Below are 19,923 nucleotides of genomic sequence, written 5' to 3' on the forward strand. Positions count from 1 at the left end.
CCCCTTCCCGAAACATGTGCCCCCTCTCCCCTCCCCGCAATCACAGTAAATGTCCCCCTATCCCATCCCTGCATGCACAGTTTATGTCCCCCTCTTCCCCCCTTCACAGTTAAGGTCCCCCAGGCTCTCCCTAAAAAAACTAAAAACAAAAAACATTTTGTATGTACCCATTGATAGTTACAACAGTCTCTTGGTAATTAAATAAGAGGATTATATTGAGATCATTAGGTTTCAGGAAAGGAAGGTCTGATTCAACCAGTAAGTTGGAAGGCTTCTAAATTGAAACATTAATATAGTCACAATTTTGGCCAGACTGTAGGTGTGGTTTCTTGATTTGGGGCAGAGGATCACATTTTAGGTGTATGATCTAAAATGTCAAAATTTTCAAATCAGGAATGTTAGATGTGAAAGGAAAAATGGGAGAGAAGAATGCCATAATTATAAGCCCATCCTTGAGTCAACTGTTGAAGGCTAAACTACTGGAGAACTAGTGACTGAGGAGGCAGCCATTTTGTTATCATACATTAAAATAACTAATTAACTAGTAACTAGTGAACGGATAGGCTGCATTTCTCAGGGTGTGTAGATGGGTATAACCAATGTACCAGGTGGTTATTAGTGCTGAGGTAAATTGTTTAAGAATGTTTACATTTTCCAGCAGCTGTGTAGAATAGCAATGAATATTTTATTTAGCTTCAAGTGCAGACATTGTGGATAGCTTTGGATATGTCCAAAACAACAAATACTAAAAACAGCTTCATCCACTTTGCAGATTAATATACAGAAGTGAAGGTTTTTTTTATTAAGTTTAATTTATAATTGTGCTGAAAACAAGAATTCAAAACCAATAATGGCACCTTCCGTGTCCGACTGAAAGATCCACGTGGTGTGATCAATAGCCACTGACTGTACCAATCACACATCACAGGTGAGGAAGTCTTCAATAAATTAGGATTTAATTCCAGTACTGAAAATAATTTAATTTAGAGTCTCTTAAAAAGATGCTACATATGTCCCGACCACAGAAAGGTATTAGTGTTCAGTATTTTGTAGTCTACTTTCAGCAGACACGATCCGCTCTCTGGTGGGTTCGCATGGCGTACCTATCAGTCCAGCATATCCCAGCCGCTCACTACTTATAAGAGTTACGCAAATTCTGTGAAGTCGTCCACAGACGAGATGAGCCGCGTCCGCTGCCCAGTTTCAAAAGCGCCGCTGGCAGAGGGCGGGTTCTGCTGGGCAGCTCTGTTTGAGAGGTTGTGCATGGGATAAGGCATGTTTGCACTTATTTCCAACAGCTCTTCATGGATCTAGAAGACAAATAATACAATAAACAACTGATTACATGTATAATAACCAAAGTCTGTTACAAGTATTACAGGTCCCAGTATTTCAGCAGAGTGTGCTGGAACCGGTCATTTAACAGTAGGAGCCACAGGGTGCGTACTTCTGATTTTCAAGCATAACCAATCACGTTTTAGGCCATATTTACTATACTTTTGATATTTTACACCCTTTACAAAAATATCCTTTTATTGCACCTTTGCCAATTTTTTTTTTTTTTACTTATTAAATCCTCTTCTCCAAGGCTGGAACAAGACAGATTGTTATTGATTCAAACATAGGCGTTTTAATAAGAAAATACAAAAAGATTGAGGACTTCTACCCTCCTACTACTTGTGGGGTCTCCTTGCAGGGCTAGTCGTGAGCTAAAAAGCAGGGTATAACAGAGTAAGACCTTCAGGGTGAGTTGGTCTGGGACTCCCTACAGATTCAGATTTTGCCCCGATCCAACAGGAGATGGACTGACAGGAGGCTCCACATTCCTTCCTTTGCCCAAACTACTGAACTCTGAGTCCTGGACAGATATCTGCAGACAAAGCACCACACCCAAGTATACGCTAACTCCATGGAGCTCTGAGGGAGAGGACAACAGGATGGAACTAAACTGCTGGTTGATGTGAAAATGGGAGACCAACTTAGGTTGAACGCATGGGACTGTACAGAGGTCGGTTTGTTGTCATTAAAGACGAGGAATGGAAAGCAACGGAGGAGAACTGTCTAGGTGAAACAATAGCCAGGAGAAAGAAGAACTTGTTGGCAAGAAAACAAAAAGGCACCAAATGCAAGGGCTTAAAATGGGTCACCCTGTAGGACATTTAGAGCCAGGTTCATGTCTGCAAAGAAAGTGGATAACAGAAGGAATCCTGAACAATGCATGTCCCTTGTCATCATACTCCTGATGGTGTCATGGTGACCCCTCGTTACTAGGGGACCCCTCAAGCTCCTGAACCGAGACTTATCAGATGACGACTCTGGGAGGAGAAGAGGTGATGGCCGTCTAATGAAAGGTTGTACATGAGGAGAATAATATCTTAAGAAAGTTATAATAGAAATGCAAAAAGCACATCTCCACTTCTTACCTTCGGTCTTATCTTCTTAATGTGCCGCAGTCTGGCAATCCACTTAGAAGGATAAATATCTGTGGGATTTGATCTACTGTGATGAACTTGAGAGGCCATCTAAAAATCGCAAAGAATATACATCTCAGTTTATAAATGGAGACCTCTAAAAATACATAAGCATATTTTTGGGAGACAAAGAAAAAGTGAATTTAATTTAAAGGCCAATGCTACAAAAACCTGAAAAATGTTTGGGTGGAATTAGGTGATCTAAAATACAAAAGTTGTACGTACAGGAGTGGTGTGGAACCAGCAGGTCCCAATATGCTCTTAATGGTCCAAGCGGAAGATCCTACCTCATAATCTGGTGGTTAACAGTTGTGGAAGCCTCTCCCCCGAAAGGTAAGTTCATGGGGCAGGGGCTTCAATATCCCAAACATGGTCAACCTGCGTAGGGAAAATAATCTTCTGCCTGAACCAAGTTCTGGTAGATATAGCTTTTATTTTAGGTCACCCAATTCCCTCCAAAACTTTTCCTAATTTCAGTTATGGATGGAGTTTGTGTTGCATTATTTGCAGTTTGAACAACATGGGGTACAATTTTGAGGCAGCCAGTTCATTCTGAAGATTTTCAGCAACATTCACACAGGGGTAGGGAGGTCACCAGTATATCTTATTGGGCCTCATCATTTAGGAGAAAGGATGGCACAGTGCAGTCCAAAGGGGGAAAAGTTTGGATGCAACAGGGCCAGAGGCCAAGGTGGCTTCTCTTCCAGAAAAGAGAATCAAATCCATATTTAGTGGACATATGCAAACAAATGAAAACAAGACATGGGTGTTTTTATAGTGCAGGAATGTTGAACGCTTGCAGCATAATATGCCAATCACTACCGCATATATCAAACATAACAAGGATCCTCACATTTGAGTGCAGAGCCATCTGACGGGCCAGAAACGGCAGATTTTTATCGGACACAATTTTGGCCAAAGAGATATCAACCAGACCTTCCATATCTACAGGAGAGAGAAATCACATTATGAATCCTTTATCATTTTATATTGTTAGAGCATAAGGAGAACATTAATTATAACTGAGGAATCAGATCTACACCATCCACCTATGGTGGTGGATGTACTTGCTAGAAACATTGGACCTGTGTTATCCAGGCAACAAAGCCTGGAAGAATACAACAGAAACATTGGACCTGTGTTCTCCAGGTAATGAAGCCTGGAAGAATACAACAGAAACATTGGACCTGTGTTATCCAGGCAACAAAGCCTGGAAGAATACAACAGAAACATTGGACCTGTGTTCTCCAGGTAATGAAGCCTGGGGTTATAATGCATATGGCATAAAGAACTGACAGCGCTAGAGGCCATTGAACAGGAAAATCTGATGTTACCTTTTCGGCACTGCAGTGTCACCAAGTTGCTGTCACAGTCCAGGGGCTGAATGTTCACATCCACAAAGTTAAACTGACCCTGGCGAAAAGTACATCAGACATTACATTACATTTATTCCAGCAATTGAACGCAGAGGAGATGGCAGTCTGACAGCGACAAGGGTTAGGGACTGACCTTGAGAGTGCCCAACTTATAGTGCTCTCCTGAATCGTTGTACACCATATTTACAAAGTTGTTGCCAACATGCCTTTTCTTGTTGCAGCGGTACGGGTCAATCTCATTGTTCGGCATTAGAGTAGTGATCTGGAATATGACTTTAAAACAAAATACACAGAAAGTCATTGCACTAAGAAGCAAGGAGTAATTGGGCTAGGATCGATCTCCTACGTATTAAGACCTACCTTGCATGATGTCATCGTGCCAGCAGTAGGTGAACTGGCCATCATCTCCACAGCCACCCAGACCTCCCAAAAATATCTTGTCGGGCTGAGTGTCCTTCAACTCGATCAACTTCCCCAAACCGGTCAGGAACTGTGTGTATCTGTACGAACCATGTTCATTGGACAGGATTGCCCGCTCATCGCCAATCTGTCAAACACATATTTGTGGTGAGAAAGTACATATGGCATGTAAAGAGGTCTATGAAGCCAGCAGACACTGAGGCAGACAGAAGATCTGCAAGTTGGCCAAGGTAAGGCGGATTGTCTGGGAAGCCATTATGAATAAAAAGTGAGGTTTTATAAACATGTTAGTGGGATGCTATGGTATTTGTATTTTTCTTGTTAAACAAAACTATGGAATTTCCATTTGCAAAAGATAATTTTTTTCTTTTTTAAATAACTAATTTATAGCTGGGGACTGAATCACACATTCAAAATTACCCAACCTAACAAAATTCCATGGGTCTCACGTCTAGGATCTCTGCGGGCGAGGAGAAAAACTCACCCACGCCAGCTCTTGCCATCCAGTAACTGTTCAGGACTCACAACCTGAGGTGTGAATTACTAGGGATGGATGTTGTCAGCAGCCTCCATCTGCAGCAGACGGCATTCAAACCCCAGGTTGAGAGCCCTGTAATTTCATGGGACTGCAGGTGCAAGCGACTGCTAGACATTAGACCAGTTTGCATCAACTAAGAATGTAGATTGAGCTATAAGTTTGGAATAAGGTCTGGTGTACAAGTTTGTTGTGTTGCTACTGGGTGCACAGTGATCCTCCAGGACTCCCAAAATATACCATGGAGCTAAAGCCTCGAGTGCCCATACTATCATTTAGAAATGTGATCTCTTGCTTCCAGAAGACTTTGTTTGTAGAATGACCAAGATAAAGGTAGCAGGAGTAACAGCGATGTCTAATATACACTAGCGATATGCGTTCAAGGCACTCAAGTGGTTCTAATTAAGGACCCTCCAAAGTACTCCAGACAGGAACGCCCAATCCCCTTTGCCTTCTCTCCCAGATATCCCTACATACATGCTGTCAATCCATCAAAGGTGGTCCATTTGTTAAGCGCAAAACATCCGCTGCACAGTGCAAATGCTTTGGAACCGCTGCGTGGCTAAATAGCTCCGAGGAGCATGGTACCGAGCGAGAGACAGCTCTTTTGCACAAGCTGAGATTTTTTCCACTTCTACAGACTAGAAATGCACCAATGTGTGTTGGAGGAGTCTTGAGACGAGAGCAGCTATGCATCTTGAAGTAACTATGAGACAGTTAAACAGCGGTTCAAACTCCTCCCTCACGTCAGTGTTTAGGCAACAGATACCCTCTAATGAGCTCAATGTAAAAAGATGAACACTTACCTGCCCTTCTCCAACATACAAAACTCCTATCTTGTGTGTGTCGTAGGACGGGATCTGATCAAGTAGCTTCATCGTTCTTTCAAATGTCTAAAGTTAATAAAATAAGATCCAAAAATACACAAAGATAAGTTTCTCACCATAAATACGCTAAAGGGCACTTCGTAAAAGTTGTTCTCATTGTAAAACCTCACCTTAAATTGCATGTGCAATAATCTGCAAGTAATTTTGACATCCTTAAACCATTCCCTAAGATTTGGAGGCAGCAAATTTGTGACGTAGTCACGTTAACATCAGCATGTGTAGCTCTGCAGAATACTGCATTATGTATTAATATAGTGCACATGGCCAAAATCATATTTCAACCTACAGATGTATTCGTTTGCACACTGTGGCTGAGCACATAATCTATGTGCCCTACATATATTATACCAGTGTGAGTCCCATACATACTAGTCTTGTATACAGACACACAATATACAAGTCTGTCCCTCCATATTCAGGAACTCAAAGTGTGCATGAAAATAATGCTCATCCCAAATCATTGCAGAAACTAGGAACTACTTAGAATAGGTTCTTCTAAGAAATAAAACATTTTCAGAACAGTCTTCTGCAATTAGCTGCAAACTCTCCCACTTCACTTGCAGAATTTGACCTTGGGTGTCCAGCACAGACTTTTTTTCTTTCATCGTCGTGAAATTCCAAGTTGTACCCCAACCACACCTAGTTACATCTACATTCCCCTACTGAATAATAAATCAGATCTATACAATGTAAACAAAAAAACAAATATGCTTCACAACATCATCTGGGTCACTTTTCCTACTTTTGAACATTTGATTTCTTCTATTTGTGTTACAATCTGCACTTGCATTGTATATTTTACTGATATCTACAGACAATTCTAAAGTTTTGTTCTGTACATTTGCAATGTGTGATCTAATAAAATAATCTACCATAAAAGTTGACATACATTACAATTTTACTCTCCTCCCCCCCCACCCCCACTTTTTGTTTTATTTAATATTAATAGATTCAAAGACCCCTTCACCAGCACCTGGCAGTTGTCACAATGGTTCAGTGCCACCACTTACCTGAGTATTCGGGACCAGTATGGGCTTGTTGGACTCATCACCAAAGAACGGAGAGTGATACAACTGTAAGAACACAAAGCTGCAAGACACATAGAATGTTCGTAAAACAACCTGCACTCTAACCACTGACACACACACACACACACACACACTATCAGTCCTAGACACTCGTAAAAAATGGAAATGGCTACGTGGTTAGAACATGTTAGGAGCCACTTATGCTCATTTCTATATAGCATGCGCTACTTTCCTCATCCCTGCTCTATGCGCTAGAAGGACATCTCCATAGAGCAATTTCGCCCGTCCTAGACTGGAATGGAGGCGAGGTGGATACAACAGTGGCTGTGTGTGCGCGCATGAGCTTGGTCTATTTTCAGAGAGATTGAGGGAAACCTGTACCTTGGGTCTATTCCAGGCACTTTATCTGCTTTATTGGCCTTGGTGCTGTTCTTAAATGCATCAACATTAATCCTCCTCCCCCGTCTGGAAGGTTCGGAATCAGAGATGGTATGGCCCCTTGGTCGATGTCCACTTGGGGACTGGAGAGGTGGAGGCGATACCTCTGGCTCCAGCCCGGAAGCTACTTCTGGTTTAGATGCGGTTGTAGCAGAGGCGTCCTCTTCCGGGCCGTCAGTCTGGCTAGCCGGAGGTTCTATGATTATGGCCTGTGGTAGAGGTTTTGGTTCGAGAGGTGGAGCATCGATGTGGTCTTTGGTGTCTGGTTCTCTGGGAAGCTCCTGCAAGGTCTGAAGTTCAGGGGACGAACTGGACTTGCTCAGCGTCTGCGAGGGCTGGAAAGGTATTTCACGTACAGATCCTTCAATAGGTATCCCACCAAGTTCCAGGTCTTCTGAGCGATGTTGGGTTGCAGACTCTTCTTGACTGGAGGTGGAGGAGGACTTCACAAACGAAATAAAAATTAGACGGATTTAGAAAGAAAAAAAAAATAAGTTTTAGGCAAACAAGATGTTCTTTACAGCTTTGAAACAATTCGTAAGAGCAGCTCACCCTGCTGATCCCATCAGTCTTCTTGTGTTCCTGGGTGGTGTCATTAGTCACAGCTTCAAAATCATCCAACTCTTGAGATCCACCTGGAGACGCTACTTCGGCCTCACCCTCTGTGCCCTCCTCCGGCACAACCGATGATTCTGTAAAGTGGAGGCGATAATATGACAAACAGCAGAGTATTATATACTAACCGTGTACTGCCAAAATATAGGCTTCTTGATTGTTCATTGGTTAATGGGGAAGTATCACTTTTTAATACATACCTATATTAGGAGTCCTGGCTAGGTCTAATGAACTGAACCATGATTCTTTTTTTCAAATATATCTAGTTACTGACAATGGAAGGAATGTGTATGCTTTTCCTTAATTGATACAATCCATATTGTATAGACACTTACATCTTAAGTTCACCTACAAAAAGCTGTAAACTAAGCCAGATATCTTCAAAAGGAAGCCATGCAAATTAAAAGATAAATATATACAAGAAAAGACAAACCGTTTGTGGATCTGTAAATGCTCTCATAATATACAGATAGGAAAAAAAAAAAAGCTATGATTCTTGAACATTAAACAACTCGTTAGATAGCGAACTGGTCTCACAAATGGAACAATTAACAATATGAAAGCTGAAGCAAGGCCAAAAAACACAAAGCTCATTACTAACAAGAATACTGGATTTCAAATCTAATCTGGTTTTCTACACCGTTTAAAGCCTGGATATATTTTTATTCTGAAAATCAGTGCTCCAATCTGTAGATGTTCCTTGACTGGCAAAAAAAATAAAGAAATAAAAATAAAATGTAGATTTGAAATCAAACAGCTTCAACAAACCATCAACAGCGGCAAGGCAGGCAGCCGAAACAGGGGTCTTTAAAAAGGACAGGAGCGACAGCATGTTAGTGAGAAGGTCACACAATCTACAATGGTGCACAGTATCCTTATATTGTGAGCAGGGAGATCAGTCTGACTGTTAGACAAGCCGACATGCGCTCTTAGTGGGTTGGGGGGGAATCTACAGAACATAGTGTTCCGTTCCACAGAGAGCCCGATAAGTTAGGACAAACCAGCCAGTCGTGTGCAGAACAAAGATCATGCCACAAATAGGTTTTATTGTTGGTTTTTCAAATTAGCAATGAAGAACACAGTAAACGGATGAGTTTGGTAAAGAGATTGGAAAAAAACAAAACACTACAGGCTAGTTAAGATACAGGCATATGTCAATGGGTCAAACATGATTCTGCAGGGTTCCTTGGAGCTATATATATATATACCTGCCCAGGAAATGCTCCTAAGCAGCTTCCCTTGACCACTGGACTGGGAGGCGATAGAGATAGAAGCCACTGCAATGGGAGAGGAAGAGCAGATTGCAAGATGTTCCGACCACTGGATCATATGGTCAGAGCAGCCATTCAAGACTTCAGTCCCCAAAGCCGCCCACAGAGACCAGTTACATTAACCCTCTAGTTCTGGGATACTCTGACAATGTTGGCCGACAAGAAGTATTGGCCAGCAACTCTTAAAGGAGTGCCGGTCAGTGTGAAGGCAGCCATCTTGTGAGCTGAACCAATATTCATGAGACTTAGGATTACGCTAAGAGCCAGCGACATCTTAGACACATCGTGACCAATAGTCAAGGGACACGGGCAATACTCATGAGGCGTCTGTTCCAAACAGAGCTGATTTAACCCGCAAAATGACTTTTCAATCTGTTTAGGTACAAGGTACTCTTTACAAAACACTGCTTGAGCAATCCTCAATGATGGAGGATAGGAATCACTGGCCAGTTCTAGAACCAGAGGCAAGAAACAGCAGGAGATTCCAGTTTGGATCTTTCTGGTCAAATGGAGAAGAGAACTTCAGAAGTGACATGAAGTGGCGGAGCGGCACTTACCAGTGTTTGCTCTCTGCAGGCGGGTAGGCTTGCTGGTGGCTGAGCTCAGCGTGGAGGCCGGCATGGAGAGAGATTTGTACAGAGCGGTCTCTCGATGCTCTTTAAATCTCTCTGCCGCCATCAGAGCGTTGGACAGTTCCTGAAGAGGCATGTTGTTAATATCCGAAGAAAAGGGACTGAGCGGGTTCTCCAAGCTCATCAGCCAGCTGGTGTTACCTGGGGAACAGAAGGTTGTAGACCAAGATGGAACAGACCACTATTTACATTCTAATCTAAGCGGTCTGTTTAATACAGAGACAACAAGGTCTTAAATAAAAATACAACGGCCACCACATTTGTAGCCAGTGCACTCACCCAGCATACAAATCTCCAAATGACCGTTATAGGGTATGGAGACCACAGTGCATCATGTTGACAAATACTCCCCAAACACAGAAATACAGTGTATCTGAATACATTCGTGCCATTGTGGTGTAGGAAGAGAGGTCTCCATTCACAATATCTGCTTTTGAGATTGATATCTATACTGTCACGGAAAATTAAATTGTAACAAAATAGTCCTTTTTGTTTTTACTTTAATAGAACTGAGACAAAACATTATACATAGAATACTGTACATAAAGCTTAAACTTATTCTGATTACAGGATACAGGAGTTTAGAAAGCCCGTACTGTATAAGAATAGTGCAAATTATATTGTAAAAAATGTTCTGGTGATTCAATCCAATGTTAAAATACATAATGGGGTGGAAATAAAGGGGTCAGTGAGGTGGATTTCTGGAAGACAGTAGAGATGGGGGAAGTAGTAAGATTATGGGGGAGAATCGATTCCCCGCGTTGTTCTTTAGAACTGCCTGCAGTGCACATCATTACCGTTACTACCGTAATTTCAACGCTGTTTGCTCGCAGCTCACCGAGCAGAAATCAGTGTTACTGCTCTAACGGTAATGAGGCGCACCCCACATTTTTCTAAAGAACGCAAGGAATTGAATCTCCCCCTATATGTATCACAATTAAACAGTTTAAGAGAATTTACCATGGAATGAACACCAGGTCTCCTCTCTATCCAAAGCAGTCCCTGAATTGTGTGCTCAGATTCAATGTCATATATGTGCCAAATCAGACTAATCATGGAAGTGAGGGGCGGGATTTCTGTTTTCCCCCCCAGAGTGCTGCTATTTGGCAATTGTCGACATTTAAAATCGGAACAATTAAAAGTTTGTTTTTTTTCCTGGTAAAAAGAACAAATTTTGGGTCGTCAGGAAATTCTATCCAAGTAATACCTTGGAGGTCCGTGGTGGGGGCCAATATAAGTTCTCCTTTTGCTAGAACACCGTACCACCTGTAATACCAGTTAAGGACATTTTCATTCATCATAATACATGAAGCTGTCAGATCATTCATTGGTTAATTTTGTTACTCTCCAATTCCTCTGTCGCTTGGAATTTCCTTAGCCTACATCCCTCTTGAGCTCGTGTGGTCCTTTGGGTGGGGGATTGTGCTTAATCAGCAGATGTTATTGGGTAGAGAGGAGTTACTTAGATCTTTAGTACAAAAGCCTCAGGTATTCTACAACGGTGTGCGGCCTCTCAGAAGAACTTGGTTGGGACGATTGGCAAGTGTTAATTTAGAGGTATTGGAACTAAATAGGTCATCAAAACAGGTTGAGGACCATTGATCTAGAGCAGTGTTGGCTAACCTGTGACACTCCCCTGCATACCCTTTCAGCAATAAGCTGCAATATATTGGCAAAGCATGCTGGGACTTGTAGTTTCACCTGGAGTGTCACAGGTTAGCCAACACTGCTCTAGAGTATAGCTCTAGTGCATAAAAGCAGGTTACATTACATAGTGAAAAAACTAGTAAAACCAATGTAAGGATTTAGCTGCTGATCATCAATATAATCCACCTCATGCGTTTATTTACCTGTAGGTCTCCGTACGAGGACCTCTGCCCAGCCTTGTGTCAGCACAGGCACAAAGTCAGCCAAGGTGGCCTTCTCCTTCTTCACCTGCACCCTACGGGAGGTCTTTTCTCCCCTGCTTCCTGCAGTCCCTCCGGGGGATGACAGGGAACTACCCTCCGAACCAGCTCGTAGCCCATGTCCACCTGGAGAAAGTCAGTATGAATATGCAACCAGTTCTTCATGTAAAGCAAACCTATCCAACCTGCGGCCCTCCAGATGTTGTAAAACTACAAGTCCCAGCATGCCCTTCCAGCTATCAACAGGTTGTCTACTGGCAAAGCATGCTGGGGCTTGTAGTTTCACAACACCTGGAGGGCCGCAGGTTGGACAGGCCTGATGTAAAGCATCAAGTAAGCTCTTGCAGCGCACCTACTTCTGACGCACAGAGGCGGCAGCCATTTTGTGGGCTGAACCAATCATAAGGCTGGAACCTATTAATTCAATGGTAGGCAGTGACCTCACTAAAGGAACGAGGCTTGTTGTGAACTTATAGTCCCCATTTTCATCAGTATTGGTTCGACCCACAAAATGGCTGCCTCCATATACATCTTCGGTCAACAGTGGGGGGGGGGGGGGGGGGGGGGGGCGCAAGTCAATCTGGGTAAAATACCTGGTAGCAGACACAAAAGCAAAAAGTTAAAGGAATCCAACAGCCAAAAAAAAAAAAAAAACCTCCCAGCTACGTGACAGGAAATGTTACTTTTAGTGCATTATTGGTTTGTATGAACCACACGAAAATACGACAGAACTAGCAGAGGCTTTAAGGCTGTTGGATTCGGAGGCACAGATGACAACACCGGTCACGGGAAGAGACTGGCGAGTCCTGGTGTACTATATTCTCAGAAGATGCCCTTTCCCAATACCCCAGAGGGAAGACTAATAAGGGAGAGGGGTCCTCACCAGACATGGAGCGGACTCTGTGACGTGACGATTGCATACCCTGCTTTCTCGCCTGCAGGTCAATCTTAGGAGCTTCTTTGACTTGCTCTGCTTGCATAGGTATCCTTCAAAGGCAAACAAAAAAAAGATGGACACCAAAATTATAAGCCGCAATTTCTAATGGCAACTACAGGGCTCTATATAATAGTGGCTTGGTCAAAGATGAACCTACTTGCTAAAATACACAATGTACAAAAGGACAAAATTTCTTAATGTCAACCAGCTCTTAAGCCAATTACCCTTCTAGATACATAGTCTATCTGGGATACGGTGAGGAATAGGGCGTTAGAACGCAGCAAACCAAAGTACTTTTGTACTACGGATGACCAGCTGCAATTCAAAACAACCCAACTCACTAAAACAGGACATTACCCGAATTCATTATCCCCCTCCTTTGGAGCATCCCCAGTATCCAAGCCAAGGAGGGAGCGTGTTCCCCTCCCCACACTAGTCGTCACAGTCACCAGCTTGTTACCAACGAGCCAGGTCTTCGTTCTTCCCCCATCCAGAAGAAACTCACCAACTGGTGATCTACAGAAGAGAAATTTTTAGCACACAAAACAAAAACAACTCTTCAAACTTTCATCGGAAAAGGCAATCAGCAATTCGAATCACTTTCATTACTTGACCATGAAAAAATAGGAAGTTACCTTCAATAAGATGCAGAGTCTTTGGGAACTCACCTCTTCGGAACCGCTGTGAAGTTGGAGAAGACGTATCTAGCCATCATGTCCAGGCATATCTCCGTCAACTCTAGGTGAAGATTCTTCAGACTGTCGTCAGCCTGGGCCATGGAGCTTTCATCGGCTGAGCTCAGGCTGGAACTGGTAACAGAGGTCTGCATCCGGCTGTACAAAGCAATGAGGTGTTGATGACTGAATCTATTCACGTCAGGTCTGTCGGAGCATGACTAACTAACCCCTTTAAGTCAAGGTATGCCGGTAACACTCCACCTTGATTGCCCTAGAGAGCGTTCTAACAGTGCAGGCCGAGGAATTATCAGTTTTAAAAAGTATAATATAGCTAATCCCCAGGGGGGCAAACTGTCCATATGGTCTAAGGTCACTTAAATATACAAAACGGACTGTCCAGGTGTGCAAGCAATAGATCTGCAGCACTTCGATTATACACTAGACTTTCTATACACCCTTCTGTGTCACTATAGTCTGTCTTTTCTAGGTTTTGGGCCCGTTCATAGACTATGCATTTTTACTTCTAAAATCCCGATATCTTCAGATGTACAGTAACAGTGTCCTTTAGGATGCAAAAACCAAGCGTGTATATCCATTGGGTCATTCTCAACACAGATTTGTTTTCAGAAAGGTTATACATCTCTTGTTAAACACTCCATAAGGGATGTTAGCGACAAGCATTGGTGACAGACGCAACCAGTGTGCCAAGCAAAGACAAGTGGATATTCCCATTAAAGCCTGGCATAATGCAGGAACCCAAAAGTCATGATCCGCAGACCTGTTGCAAGATTTAAAATGTATATCAATCATGCACAAACCAAAAGACATTTTTTATTCTTCTACAATCCCACACCATACAAGAAAAGAACGCAGTCTGAGCTCCATCACTTGAAAAATTAAACACCGGAACTTTTAACAGCTCAGTGGGTCATAAAAGGTTGCAAATAATTCAGTAACAGAGGAGAGGGGGACAGAATGTGAGGGGTCAGATTGCAGTCTTTTCTTTTTAGAATGTGTTAAGTTAAAATCAAAATAAAACTTGCTCCAAGAATTTCAGTAGAAAGAAAACGTGCATCTTGTGGGTTAGGGCCCCACATCTCAGGACCTGCTAGAAGGGTTATGGAATGGGCACTAGTGTTTAAGTTTGCCATGCAAAACTCCCTGGCATGCATCCCATACCACCCCCCCCCCCTTCCGGTGCAGACGACTCGGATTACATCCCCCAGCTTCTACCTGTACGCAGCACGCTCCGACACACTGATGCTGCGAGATCGAAAGGCATTGGAAAGCTCCCTCATCTCTTTCACTGGGGAGGAGTCACTCAAGGCCGGCTTGACGTGTTTAGATAGCTTCAAGCTACCCATTCAAGAAGTGCCCCAGCAGGCCGTGAGGGCAGGGAAGCCCAACGCCCAACCCATAATTCACACAAGTGGGGGAAAAAAAAAAAGAATCACCCCACCCACAGAACGGAGTTGGAAACCAGTGAAAGGTCACGTAGAACGGTTACACCAGAAGGCCCGCGGACATCAGAATTGGGGGGGTACACCATAGGAGAGGAGAAACAGAAAAAAACAAAAAATAAATGCCACAAATGAGAAGGCAAAAAAGCAAAAATAAAGTTTTAAGCAGAAAAAAATAAAAAAAGGAAGCAAACGGCAGCGACATCAGAAGTACCAGTCGTGTAACGGGGGGAGAGCGAGAAAGTGGCCACACATCACAAATTTCAGAATGTAACACCAGGCAACGCCTGTTAAATTTGTGACACGTCTACGGCAGCTTGTACTACAGTTATTTATAACCCAGATTGCTCACAAATGGTTCTTTTGAAGTCGCTAAATATTTTAGACATTTTAGAGAGGAAAAAAAAAAACAAAACAAATCAGAAAAGCAAAAAAGAATAAAAAGATTGATCAGCACCACAATGGAACCAATCTCGCTCCATTGGTAATGTTGGTTCAAAAACAAGAAATCCACCTGTGATTATATTGGGAGACAACATCGAGGCTGTTCTGGGCAACCTTATAAAACCGAATCAAATCTTAAAACTATAGTGCTATAAACATTAACCATGCATAAGCAATAATACACCAACAGGGTGAGGAAACCAAACCAGCAGCAAATCTGCCAACAGATCCATATATACATTAAGCTATTAATTTAAATAACCCACAGACAGATGCTGGTTATTTCTTAGACACGTCTCCTGCCCCTCTTGCAGCTTCCCTAGGGGTAGGTGGACCACAATATTATGGGAATGATGGAGGTTGTAGGGGGAAGAACTATACTAGAAGTAGGCACTGCAGCGTCGTTTTACGCAGACTATGCAAACCAAGAAGGGGAGGAGTCCCCAAAATACTCTGCAATATCACTGCGCTTAGACGAATCACAAAATAAGCCAGCTCACTTTGGTTCTTGGGAAAAGGGGATAAGCGCCCTCTATGAAACCTATGAATTCTGGGAATTCAGAAACTGCAAAAAAAAAAAAAAAACCAGCAAGGATTTCTAGCAATACTAGTTCCATATTTATAAACTGCTGGTAACCCATGAAATATGAGCAGGTTTTAATGTTAAACTTTTTTGTTTGCAGTATTGTCTTTACCGTAATATTCTAGAACAGTGTTTAGGAAAATACCCCACCAAGTACAGGAAACCTGCACTTACATATTCTTAAGAGCGCACAGAGACTAATTCATCTCATCGCTACTTGCTAGTCAAGGAAACTGTGGCATAATTTTCTGAACAAATTGTGGGGCTGAAGATTCAACCAAATTAGTTTAACCATCGTTGATCATGGTCATTACCCAGATACTAAATGATATGCAATTATATCAATTGTGATGATTGGATTGCATCGCGTGGTTAGCTATCCAGTAAACGGTTTGCCACATAGCAGGACCTCGATGTTGTCTCATTGTAGACGGATGACAGCAGAACATACCTGTTTAGAACATAATAGATTTCCCTAAAAGCAGGGAATGCAGTCAGTATTGTTTGAATACAATGAATAGCCATCACAGGTGTAACATATACTAAAATGCTTAAAGATAAAAATAATAATACAATGGATTGCGTTTACAATGACAACATAGAAAGTTAAACCTAATAAAATGGTTCTGAAGAGCGCGGTTGGTCGTTCCTTTATAAATAAGCACATGAAAAAGGACGGACAAGACAGTCTCCTTAAGGGGTTAAATTTAGGCAACAGCCATCCTGTGATTAATGGTTTATACAAAAAAATAAAAATCTTATGGCAATTAACATTTAAATGTCACCAATAGGGAGATATGCAATACATTTCACATTTTTGAAGCTACAAATAAAGTATTAGAAATAAAGTTGAAACAAAATGTTTTTCTTTAATCCGTGAGACTTTCTTGCATTGTCCTAACAGCAATACTCTTACAAGCTATGCACCACGCGTTTCATGGCTGTCTGTAAGGCCAGTCTACGTGGTCAGGTCCAGTTGACCTCTAAGCAAAGTGACTAGTTCCACTTAACGTGAAACCTCAGAGATCAGATTTCTTGTCCTTCATAGACACTGCAGAGAATATTAGAGGCTAAATAGCCAATGACCATAGCTTTCAGTGAGATACTGTAGATAACCAGTTTACGCATAAAGGTCAACGTAAGAAAACTTTTACATATCTTTTTTTAGGGTTACAAGATGCCTTTCAATTTTGACCCAAAATGCCTTTTGGATCCAGCAGTGCTTTATATCAGAGGCCGGTCACAAATACACAATGGGCAACACTGCAGAAAATGCATAAATCTAATAATCCCCTACGACATACTGATAGTCAGCCTCTCCATCTCAATGCAGATGATTTTAAGGCTGAATATTAATTTTATTGCCGAATTTAAATTATGTGAAATTATGATGTCCTCATTCAGGGTTATCCTGAGCAGTTGCAAACCACAGCTCTATCCATGTGTGTTTTAGTAATTGTAGGCTACACTAAGGCATACCTTTTAGGCCTCTCATTTAGGCTGGTACTGCGGGCTCTGAAACTCCCTTTTTCGGGTGTGTCATCGAAGCTCTGCAGGACGTTAGAGCGCAGACCCTGGTAGATAGGAGAGGACAATGGGTAAAGTAGCATTTCATGATTACACCTTAGTGCGGACCAGATAAGTCGCAGCAGTTGTTACCTTCGTGATGTACGGAACAAAGTCTCTCCTCAAAGATAACCGACAGCGGATGAACCACATAGCAATGACATGGTGGGCCAGAAACACAATGTATTGGTTAAACCTGCCGGAAGAACATACATTGAACAAGACCATTTAGATTTGTATGGCATTTAAAAAAAACTCATGTAGTGTATTCAGCTCAGTTTAAAGTAAATACTGTGCACAGACATTAAAGGTGCATATTATTAAAGTGCCTGTGCCTAGGGTCAGAGAACCTATTGCACTCCTACTTCTGAACGATAAGATGAAGGGGTGGGGCTAGAGCAGCCTGCAGCCAATCACAGCACTAGATCAGCCTAGAGTATTTTAGATCACTTCTGCCCAATATACAGGCAACACTGAACTGGGCGGGATCAGGGTAACATTTAGCCTATTGAAGCAGGCAATGGGAGGCCCGTCAGCGATGCAGCGTCATCTTTATCACATGCTCATCTCTCAGGAACACCCCGGCCGCAAACTAAAGTCTTTTTGAACTTCTCAATGTTGTATTTAGCAATTGTTATAGCATTAGTGTTCACAAATTGCTACCCCCAACCCCACAGCGGGACTCACTTTGATGGATTGGTGTAAGGAAGGGAAATGGCAAACACACTGGCATACTGCTCTGCAGCGAAGTTTCCGTACAGATGGGGCAGCCGAACAAGGGCTGAAAGAGAAATATATAACATATAGGAGGTTTAAAGACACAGGCAAACTCAGAAAGTGTCAATTCCAAAAGCTTAAGGAACATATCTGTTTTCTTAGCCTAACAAGATGCTTTCATGTGTAAATGTAACTGCTAACAAAATTGTTGACTGTCATTTAACTACAATATTCATAGCTTTCTACAGAAGTTGCACTAAAGCAGACCTGGCCAACCTGTGGCTTTCAAGGTGTTGTGACACTACTAGTCTCAGCATGGGACTAGTAGCCATCAGCAGACCATCTACTGGCAAAGCATGCTGGGGCCTGTAGTTTCACAACACCTGGAGAGCCACAGATTGGCCAGCCCAGCACTAGAGACTACATGTGTCTATGGTATTCTACACAGTAGCTCCAGGTACAGGTTGTAGCTTCCCATCATGCACTGGGTGTAAAGAGACATTTAAAGCCCACATTAAAGCTTAAATAACCAAAACCACTCACTGGATAGGAACTCGAGCATGGGGATGGCCATGGTGACTGTGGCGGAAATGTGAGTCAGCTTGACGATGAGCACTGGGAGCGATTTGATCAGGATCCCCGGCATCTCTACCATGCACATGGACAAGGCAACCACACACTGCTTGGCACAGCGATAGATGAGGCCGGTTTCCAGACAATGCACCATCTCCCTCTACGAAGAGTCAACATGTTCATCAACCCATCATTACATCACCACTATTACAATCCTCGTCTCTGGCATGATCTACAAAATCAGACTACTGAGGTGCAAAATGTTTCTCGTGGGTGTAGGAAAACGTACAACGCTTCAGTAGTTAAAGATTCCGCCAGTTTTTCTTTGTATGTAACCAGTTGGGTTCTTTCTAAACAGGGCCGAGACAACTCAAGGCTAACAATTCTTTAAAGGTCTTTGATTTTCTATAGATGATCTGGGCTTTGCTGAGGAGAGATGTCCCCAGTACAGTAGTAATAACTAAATCCCAGCGAGTAGAAGTATGTGCATGCGCTGATTTATGTATATATAGAGAAACGACTGCAATGTGGAATAATATCCTGATTGGATAAAACACATTGGGAGCTCACTGTATCTCCGATCCTATGACAGTTCATCTCTAGATCAATTACACTTCTTCGCCTCTCTTAGCAGTTGCTATACAGGCAATTCCGATCTAGGAAGGCTAGTTTTATCTTCGGGATTGTTTCATCAAATTAGCCGTTTTAAGGCATCTCTTTCATACCCTTCCTACAGAATTACATTATATAGTTCTCTATATAACCTGCACTAAATTGTATGGCTGCTGGGATACACCCAAAGAAACGATCCAACTAAGTGGGGTCCGTTTTGGGACTTCAGGGAAAGAGATGTAAAATCAAACCTGTTTACTGATCTCCAAATGAGGGTGGTAGGACGTTAATGCAGTTAACACTGGAACCACCGCGAGCTGTAGGTCAGTACGAGAGAAACCATCGGGGGTATTGTGAAGACGCTCACTCGCACTTCGATCCGAGAGCTGAAAGACAGTACACAGTCAGAGTCTCGAGTTCCATGCTAACACAACGATACACGGGAGTCTAGAATCTCAGCAAATCTGGGTTAATAGCGGAATTCCAAAGTAGTTCAGTTTCCATACAGACTGAACACCGACGCAGTATGTCATTGCTCACCATAGTGCAGAGAGAGGAGGAGAGTTGGTCGATGTTGCAGGGAGACGACAGGATGAGCAGCTTGTAACGCAGACACTCCGGCAGTTTGTTGAGAACCAGTTTAAGAACTTTCCAGTCCGTCTCCTGCAGAGCAAAGGGAGATAGGAATGTAAGTAGGTACCTCAATCTCAGCAGTGGATAAAGCACATTAGATACAGAACCGCAACGAGCCAAAGGATGGCTTGGAGGAAAGAA

General features: G+C 42.6%; 1 protein-coding gene across 6 annotated transcripts in view; it reads right to left on the reverse strand.

Annotated features, from left to right (window-relative positions):
- Positions 1-666: 666 nt before the first annotated feature.
- Positions 667-19,923, reverse strand: part of TSC2 (TSC complex subunit 2) — a 35,304-nt gene continuing 16,047 nt past the window's right edge. The window contains exons 20-42 of one of the 6 annotated variants that reach the window (XM_075179324.1): positions 19,690-19,812; positions 19,401-19,535; positions 18,508-18,697; positions 17,935-18,028; positions 17,341-17,443; positions 17,161-17,255; positions 14,428-14,550; positions 13,186-13,350; positions 12,875-13,033; positions 12,503-12,567; positions 11,524-11,706; positions 9,599-9,814; positions 8,979-9,047; positions 7,708-7,847; positions 7,099-7,598; positions 6,700-6,778; positions 5,609-5,695; positions 4,208-4,394; positions 3,981-4,120; positions 3,806-3,884; positions 3,325-3,416; positions 2,424-2,522; positions 667-1,310 (exon numbers count right to left, since the gene is read on the reverse strand). In XM_075179324.1, coding sequence (XP_075035425.1) covers positions 1,146-1,310; positions 2,424-2,522; positions 3,325-3,416; positions 3,806-3,884; positions 3,981-4,120; positions 4,208-4,394; positions 5,609-5,695; positions 6,700-6,778; positions 7,099-7,598; positions 7,708-7,847; positions 8,979-9,047; positions 9,599-9,814; positions 11,524-11,706; positions 12,503-12,567; positions 12,875-13,033; positions 13,186-13,350; positions 14,428-14,550; positions 17,161-17,255; positions 17,341-17,443; positions 17,935-18,028; positions 18,508-18,697; positions 19,401-19,535; positions 19,690-19,812 — 3,288 coding nt within the window. In that variant the 3' untranslated portion in view covers positions 667-1,145. Of the gene's footprint in view, positions 1,311-2,423; positions 2,523-3,324; positions 3,417-3,805; positions 3,885-3,980; positions 4,121-4,207; positions 4,395-5,608; positions 5,696-6,699; positions 6,779-7,098; positions 7,599-7,707; positions 7,848-8,978; positions 9,048-9,598; positions 9,815-11,523; positions 11,707-12,463; positions 12,568-12,874; positions 13,034-13,185; positions 13,351-14,427; positions 14,551-16,132; positions 16,157-17,160; positions 17,256-17,340; positions 17,444-17,934; positions 18,029-18,507; positions 18,698-19,400; positions 19,536-19,689; positions 19,813-19,923 lie in introns of all 6 variants that reach the window. The other 5 variants (XM_075179323.1, XM_075179326.1, XM_075179327.1 and 2 more) reach the window with 5 other exon arrangements.

Source organism: Mixophyes fleayi, chromosome 7 (assembly GCF_038048845.1).
Source record: "Mixophyes fleayi isolate aMixFle1 chromosome 7, aMixFle1.hap1, whole genome shotgun sequence".
Taxonomy (NCBI): domain Eukaryota; kingdom Metazoa; phylum Chordata; class Amphibia; order Anura; family Limnodynastidae; genus Mixophyes; species Mixophyes fleayi.